At 45.0% G+C, this 8,678-nt stretch overlaps 1 protein-coding gene across 1 annotated transcript in view; it reads left to right on the top strand.

Annotated features, from left to right (window-relative positions):
* Positions 1-5,188: 5,188 nt before the first annotated feature.
* The window catches only part of Aggf1 (angiogenic factor with G-patch and FHA domains 1), a 28,841-nt gene continuing 25,351 nt past the window's right edge, over positions 5,189-8,678 (top strand). The window contains exon 1 of the mRNA XM_021208525.2: positions 5,189-5,683. Within this exon, the coding sequence (XP_021064184.1) occupies positions 5,477-5,683 (207 nt within the window). The 5' untranslated portion in view covers positions 5,189-5,476. The remainder of the gene's footprint in view (positions 5,684-8,678) is intronic.

Genomic DNA, 8,678 nt, shown 5'->3' with positions numbered 1-8,678 from the left:
ATATATATATATATATATATATATATATATATATATATATATATATATCTTCCTAATTTTTTGAGGTGGCCTCCCTATGTAGCCCAGATCACAAACTCTTCATCCTCTGCTTTAGCCTCCCAGGACTGAGAATGCAGGCAAGCACCACCACAGCTACCTGCTTTTCTCATTTGAGACATTGACTTCTGTGATAAGAAATTATTTTATGTATATGTCTGCATGTACACCCAGGCACACAGTACCTTTGAAGGTCAGGTGAGGGCATCTGATCCCTGGGACTGAAGTTACAGACTGTTACCAGTGTCTGTTACCAATAGTCAAAACCGAAGCCAGGTTCTGTGCAAAAGCAGCAAATGCTCTCAATCACCGAGCCATCTCTCCATCTCTTGAATCATGGATTTTAAATAAAAAAAAATACTCACTTAAAGAAATAGGTTCAGAAACAAACTTTTCTTGGGGGAAAGAAGGAGAAGGAGAAGGAGATGGAGAAGGAGAAGAAGGAGAAGGAGAAAAGAAGGAGACGGAGAGGAAGAGGAAGAGGAAGAGGAAGAAGGAGAAGGAGAAGGAGAAGGAGAAGGAGAAGGAGAAGGAGAAGAAGAAGAAGAAGAAGAAAGAAGAAGAAGAAGAAGAAGAAGAAGAAGAAGAAGAAGAAGAAGAAGAAGAAGAAGAAGAAGAAGAAGAAGAAGAAGAAGAAAGCAGCAGCAGCAACCATGTGAGACCAGGGCCCTGTTCCTATGCAGCTCTTCAGTCCTCAATAGCTGCCCACTTCCTAGTTACCACAGAGAGGTGTGAGGTGCTCTCCCCAGAACCCACTCTTCATCTAGATCTGATTCTACCACTTGAGGTCAGCTTCCAGAGTGTTCCTTTCCTTCTGAACATCTGGGCAGGTGTTATGCAATCCACACCTAAATCAATAAAATCAGAATGAAGTTCCATTCTTGATCATGTAGTAGACTCTACTCTAGCAAATCTTTCTTCCTGTGTCTGTAGACCCACACACCACTTAGCTTTTATCTTTATTTACTGATGCCATTAAAGAGAGATTTGAAGGCAGGTGGGAAGCTGTGAAACTGGAATATGCCTCCTGCTGTGGGCATCCTGCTCCATCATCAGGGACATAATCCAAAGTCTTACATTCTTCTAGAAATTGGGGGCTAATAAAATTCTCTCAACTACCAGCACAAGCTGTGAGCCAGTCAAGATGAGGGAGACTCACTTCTCCAGTGTTCTTGGCTGGTACCATGTGGTAGAGATCCTGTCTGAGAAAAACTAAAGCTGGGATTTCTGAACATAATCAGAATCTGAACATGCTCACAGGCCCACATGGGATGACACCAGTTGACCTCAGATTGAAGCACTGAGAGACTTGGTCTCTCTCTCTCTCTCTCTCTCTCTCTCTCTCTCTCTCATCGGAAGGGGTACAGGAAAGACTGTAACTTTGCCAGAGGAGGGCTTTCAGAAGCACATGCGACATGAGAGCAAGCAACCACAGAAAGCCAGCTTCATGTGGGTGGAGTGTGTCGAAGTGGATGGGAGGCTCCTTCCAGTCCCTGAGAGTGGAAGTGCCTGCTCCTGTGGTAGGCTCCAAGACCTCCCCAGTCATCCTGTCTGACTGCATAGACACGGCCTGTCCCCTGTAAACAATGCCTGTAAAAAAAGAACTCCAGGAAAGACTGTCATTAAGGCTCTGGATCACACAGAAACTACAAGAAAATAATAAACCAGTTCCTTATTTTACATTCCTCCTTCCCATGCCAATTAATTAATGCATTTGTCTGAAATTTGCTGTTTCTCTCAATTTATTTTGAACGTTTCTTTTTAATTTTTAAAAAGACTTGTCTACTTATTTTATGAGTATGTTGTGTTTTCTTGAGTGTGTGTTTGTGTACCATGTGCATGCAGTGCCCACGGAGGCCAGAAGGGAGTGTTGGATTCCCTGGAACTGGAGTTAGAGGTTGTGAGCCACTCATCCTGGGTGCTGGGAACTGAACTTAGGTTCTCTGAAAGAGCCACAAGCATTTTTAACTGCTGAGTCACGTGCGTGTGCGTGTGTGTGTGTGTGTGTGTGTGTGTGTGTGTGTGTGTGTGTGTGTGCGCGCGCGCGCGCGCGCGCAGGTAAGCAAAGTGACCTTGGAGGCCACACGAAAGCATTGGATACCCTGGAGCGAGAGTAGCAGGCAGTTGTGTTGCACCTGTATGGGGAACCATACTCAGGTCCTCTGGAAGTGCAGTAAACATTCTCAAACACTGAACTCTCTCCAGCTGCCACCTCCCGCTTTGAATGCCATGTCATTGTGAAATTCTCTTTTTGGCGCGCCTGGCTGTGAGGTGAACAGCCCACTGCGTCTGAGGCTGTAAAGCTGCTTTGGGGAGGTGTCAGTGCAGAGACTTTAGGGAGCATGTATGGCCTTGTTGAAGGAGGGTGTGTCACTGAAGGCCACTTTTGAGATTTCAGAAGCCCAGTCCATGCCAAGTTAGCTCTTCTATTTTGCCTCATGCTTGTGGATCAGATGTACGTTCTCAGGTAGTGCTCCAGTGCCATGCCTGCCTGCCTGATGCTCCTCACAGAATGGTTGTAGACTCACCCTCTGACACTGTATAGCCCAATGAATGCTTTCTCCTATACGTTATCTTGGTCATGATATCTTATCATAGCAATTAAAAAACAACTAAGACAGTGGTAAAATAAATTTTAAAACAGAAAGACACGTCAGTGAAGGACTGGAGAAATGGATCAGCAGTTAAGAGTAAGTATTTCTCTTGGAGAAGACTTGAGTTCATTTTCCAGCCTCTGGTCTTCCCAAGTACCTTCACTAATATGCACAAGCCCCCACACAGACATATATACATGATCGAAAGTGAAAGCCCCCACACAGTCATGTATACATGATCGAAAGTGAAAGATTAAATTAAAAGATATTACTGATAAAAATTAATGCCCAGATAGTCCTATTGTTTGAAGAAACATAAATTGACCTTATAGCTTGTGACATATAATTTTATGATTCTGTTGGATAAAAACAGGAGTTAGGACTTGGTCTGTTATGATTATATATGGGATGAGATGAATAATTGTCTTTTACTTTTTTCCTGTGTGAAAATGACAGGTATAAAGAGTGGGTTTGCTGGATTGATTTTACATAAATAAGCTTGGTTCCAAACTGGTGTGCGTGCATGTGTGCGTGTGTGTGTGTGTGTGTGTGTGTGTGTGTGTGCGTGTGTGTTTTGGTACTGGGTATCAAACCCAGGGTCTCACTTATGATAACACAAGCTTTACCACTGAGCTAAACCCAAGCCTAACTCTTTGTTTCTTACTAAGGTTGTTGCTATTCTTCAGGACAGCATATTGCTATGTTGCCTAGGCCAGACAAGAATCCAGGATTCTCCTGCCTCAGCTTTCCTTGCTATGCAGCTTTGGCAGGCCGGGGACTTGCTCTGAGGCGGGCTGATCAGTTCACCTGCCTGTCTTCTGAGTACTTGAATTACAGGCTTGTATGACCACATGTGACTCTGTACTTTTGAGTAAAGATTTTATTCAACCTTTGTAGCCGAACACTGGAAAAACTCACAAAATGAAAACAAATACATCCCTTCACTCTTTAAAAAAGTTCCATTGTATATGTTCATTGTGCACGGTACTATGTCGCATAAGGGCATTTTCATACTTTTTTACATTAAGTATATTATTTCCTTTACCTTGGCCTCATTTCTCCCCCTTATTAATCTCTTCTCTTCCCCTACACAATTTTGCTGTTACTCTCATGTCATAAACATAATTATCTTTATCCTTATCTATCTATGCTATTAGCAGATCAGATAATATAGATAAATGATTTTTATAAATCTATACAAAACCTAGGAACCATGTGTAAGAGAAAACACATGATATTTGCTTTTCTGGAACTGGCTTAATTCCCTTAATATGATTATCTCCAGATGTATCTATTTGTAAATATAAACCATTTTGCTACAAATAACTTAATCTTATTTTAATTTATTGTTTAAAAATACATTGCATATATATGCCATATTTTCCTTAATTCACAACACTGTTGTTAGTCACCTTGTCTGGTTTTGTAGCTTAGCTATTATAACTAGTATGCCAAGTCTCTCCGTGATATATCGACTGGGCGTTAGGAGAGGTATTGCTGGGTTGTAGGACCCCCATTTTTGGGGACCCCCGAAGTCACGGGAGTCAGGATTTCCCAGGAAACACGAGAGGCCTTCTTGTTGTAAAAGCATGAGGTAGTTTAATGGCAGAGCTCAGGGCAAGCACGTACCTCATGCAGGAGGCAGAGGTGCTGACCTTGTGGCCTGAAAGTTAGGGGGAGGGGCTAGCAAGAATTGGCGCAGTTACCCGTGATTGGCTCATTTAAACGTACACATTTGCAGGATGGTACTTGCAAAGGCAGGAATGCTAGGAGACCTGAGGGGTGGGTTAGCGGAACATTTGGTTCAGTCCAGGAATGTTCCAACAATGGCCTGCCTGGTCGTGCCCAGGCTTGTCTCACTGTGATCTCCGCCTCAGGCTTACAAGCTTACAAACAACTATTTCTCTGGACATAAGTTGCATGAATCCCAGGCCTTAAATTTCATTTCTCTACAGGGTCACATACTATGTATAAAAATAAAGTTTTTTATTCATATTTTTAAAAAGGTGTCCTACAGAACCAACGCGATTATATGGTTGTATTATGGTAACAGACTAATGGCGAGTTCAGAAGTAGTCCTCTAGGAAGTTACAGGAACCTGACAGATGATAGTGATGGTCTTGCAAAGCTGTGTAAAGGGCGTGGTCTTCAGAAAGCTATGTCGTGTGAATCCCTTTAGTCTGGGAAGAGAATTAAATGTTAAAGTTCACATTATAAGGCGAACTTACAAAGTGTACTTATAAAAATACTTGTACATTGGGAGAACCCTCGGTTTTGAATGGGGAAACACTTCCCCAATCGGACTCAAAATCCTACACTACAAAACAAGGGAAACAATAGGAAGTAAAAACACAGGCCACTGTTTGGGCACATAAACACCAACTTGTACCCAGCTCCTAGCCCCCGGGGAAGAGGGTCCCGCGTACCAGCGCGATCAGACCCTTCTAGCTTCCCGTCGCTTCCTTTTTTTTTTTTTCGTTTTGGCCCCGCCCTCCTCCGGCTGAGCGTTTCCGGCTCAGCCCGGAACTAGAGGCTTCGGTTGGGTTCTCTTTAGTTCTCCGGTGCCCTGGCTTCCCGGAGGCTGTCCCCGGGCGGGTGTCGGAGCTCACGGCCGCGCGGCCCGGGCGGGGTCGGCTTCGTCCCCAAGCTCGCAGTCCCGGCCGCCGTCTTCGGGGGCGACATGGCCGGGGTCCGCTGTGGTCGTCCGGGCGTGAGGCGGCCCCTCGCAGCCCGCGCGCTCCCGGGGCCCCTGGGCCAGCGGGCCCCGGGGTCGTCGTAAGCGTCCGCGCCGTCCGCGCCCCCGCGGGCTCCGCGCTCACGGCCGCATGGCCTCCGAGGCGCCCTCGCCGCCGCCCTCGCCGCCGCCCGCCTCCCCCGAGCCCGAGCTGGCGCAGCTGCGGCGGAAGGTGGAGAAGTTGGAGCGCGAGCTGCGGGGCTGCCGGAGGCGGGTGCGGGAGGTGGAGAAGCTGCTGCAGCACACGGAGCGCCTCTACCGCAACGCCGAGAGCGACAACCGGGAGCTCCGCACGCAGGTACGCGGCTGCCGGGGCCAGACCTGCTCCACCGACCCTGGGAAGTCAGGGCAGCCCGGAGCTGGTCAAAAAATCCCAAATACCTGTGGAGCCAGTTGACCAGTGCCAGCCGATTGGTCACAGTTGTCTTCGGGCAGGAGAATGAACTTCAGCATGGGCTACATGGTCTTGATCGCCTGTCCTACTGGCAATGGGCGGATTGATTGGTTGATTGATTGAAGGAGGGGGAGGTCACGTTTGAGGGTTTCTTTGTTGTTTGTTTTGTTTTGCTTTTTGTTTGGTTGTTTTTATTGTTGTTTTGGTTGATACGAAGTCTCCATTTGGGGTCTTGAACTTGCCGTGTAACGGAGGATGACCTTCAAGTTCAACTTTTGATCCATGTCTCTCTCCACTTCCCAAGTGCTGAGGTTGTGGGCTTGCATTTTTCTCCCCCCCCCCCCCACACACACTCTCTTGGGATTCTCAATTCAGAATCGCCGTAGGTCAGCCTGGGTTAGATCTTAAAATGTAGCCCCAGTTTGACTCAAACTCATGGCAATTCCCGTCTCAGCCTCCTAGGCTGGGATTTCAGGCATGCACCAACACCCATCCATCCCCTTTTGAGTTTTCTTAAAACTGAACTTAGAATGCCATTTCCTACCTCGTGTGTCCCTGTTGTTTATAAAGTCAGGTTGATAATAGTGTACAGCAATGACGTTTAAGAGCAGCAACATAGTTTAATCTTACACTCTGAACATACTCCATGTGTAAGGTGATCTCAGTTATCCTCTTGGGTTCCCTTGAAGGGAGGTACACCTGCCTTACGTACAGATACTAGAAGTGTGTCTCATTTTCATAATATGTAGTGAGGACAGATGCTTGACAGTGATGCTTAAAAAAATACAGTTTTACCTTGTTCATTGATCAGTTGCATATTATCCTAACAAGTTATTTCCAGATACTTAATTTTAACCTAATGTTTTCTCCATAACTTAGTGTTTTATAAAACTACATCTCTAGGCTAGACACTGAAATGTCATCAGACTTTGCCATCCTATTCTTTATATAGTGTGTATAATGTCTGGGTGGTGTATTCATGCCTGTGTGCATGTGGAGGCCAGAGAGTGACAGCAGGTGTCCTCTGTCACTCTGCCTTATTCCTTTGACAGATTGTCTTCCTTAACCATGACCTGACATTTTTTTGGTTAGTACATTTTTTGGTTAGTCAGGCTGCCCGCAATCCTCACTCATCTCCTCTCTCTACCACCTACAGTTCTGGGCTTACAGATGTGTTGGAGACCAAGCCAGCTTGTTCTGTGGGTGTGGGCATACAAACTGGGGTCCTTATGGGCTGCACAGCAAGCGCTCTTAACCAGTGAGCTCCCTCCCTCCCTCCAGTCCCTGACATACTATTCTTTTTTTTTTTTTTTTTTATTTATTTATTTATTATATGTAAGTACACTGTAGCTGTCTTCAGACACTCCAGAAGAGGGCAGATCTTGTTACGGATGGTTATGAGCCACCATGTGGTTGCTGGGATTTGAACACTGGACCTTCGGAAGAGCAGTCGGGTGCTTTTACCCACTGAGCCATCTCACCAGCCCCGTGACATTACTATTCTTAAATGAGCTCAGAAAATAACTTCTGGATTGAAATGATTTCTGTACCCACTGTTTAGAGTTATGTTTCTGGTCTAGAAATTTGAGGCTAGTGTGGGTAATGTAGAGAGTCCTTTTTAAAAAAGAAAAAGAAAGAAAGAAAGAAAGAGAGAAAAGAAAATGGAAACCAATGGTAGAGTGCTTGTAAGTATGTAGAAGACCCTGGGTTGGAGTCCCCAACACCTCCCTTCTGCAATATAATAATAATAATAATAATAATAATAATAATAATAATTCCCCAACACCTCCCTTCTGCAATATAATGATGATGATGATGATGATAATAATAATAATAAATCCAAAGTTGAAAAAGTGTTATGTCTTGCTGATAGTTGTAACTACCTTCTAATCAGCATTCCCTCCTGGGAAGGTAGAGTGCAGTGATCCGTGAGTTGCAAGTCTCTGAATACATTTCTTTCGGAGCAGTAAATAAAGGGTAAGCTAACAGCCATAATAATAGTATATGCTGGTTTGGGGACTAAGGAGCCCATTACAAGTTACTGTGTTTCTTAAGACATTTCCTGTCATGTCCTGTGTAACATTGGCATCAGGACAACTATTTTGTAAGATGGTTGTGTAAATTACCATGTTACTCAAAGTTCCTGTATAAATGTGGATACTAAGTATTCCAGTTCATGGCAGTGGTGGTGATGGCAGGCAGGCGGCAGGCAGGCAGCACCAGGGCAAGGTACTCTGCTTCCCAGGGTAAGGGATGACAGACTTAGCGGTAAACCTGAGAGCTAGTGCCCCTCGGCTTCTCACTAATTAGCTGTCCTGTCTCTGTCCTGGCAGTAAGAGAGACCCCCAGTTCATGAAGTACCTCCAGAAACCTCTCACTGATTTCCCTTGGTCAGGGTTACGCTCAGTAAATACCCTGACTGAAATCCTGTCACTCATGGGCATGTGCTGCATAGCATTTTTTAAAGAGTACTTCACTGCACAAAGTACACAGAGGAAAGATGTCACCTTGGTCGAGTTCTTGTTCCATTCTGCTGACGTTAGTGATAAGAGTAAAGAAAAATTACATATAGCATATAAATAGCATTTAAAATATCTAAGTAAGTAAGTCTCTGAGTTTGGTAGAACATCAGTTCAGATGGGGATCTTGTAGTTTTAAGTTGTAGCAGGGATTGTTGGCCTTGGAGACTATGAGGATAAACCTTTTATTTTTGTCCAAGGTAAGGCTGGACCTTGCCTGTATTTAAACTGTCTTTACTTAGACTTCTTTCTGTGGTGCTGGGGACTGAGCCTAGGACTTCATGAGTACTGAGCATGTCCACCACTGAGCTCCATCCCTAGATTTTTGGAGGGATGATTTGAATGGTTTGCTCTTCCTCCCTCCCTCCCTCCCTCCCTCC

This window comes from Mus pahari, chromosome 11, assembly GCF_900095145.1.
Source record: "Mus pahari chromosome 11, PAHARI_EIJ_v1.1, whole genome shotgun sequence".
NCBI classification, from domain to species: domain Eukaryota; kingdom Metazoa; phylum Chordata; class Mammalia; order Rodentia; family Muridae; genus Mus; species Mus pahari.
The sequence above is the reverse complement of the archived record's forward strand: the minus strand, read 5'-3'. Positions and strand labels throughout refer to the sequence as shown.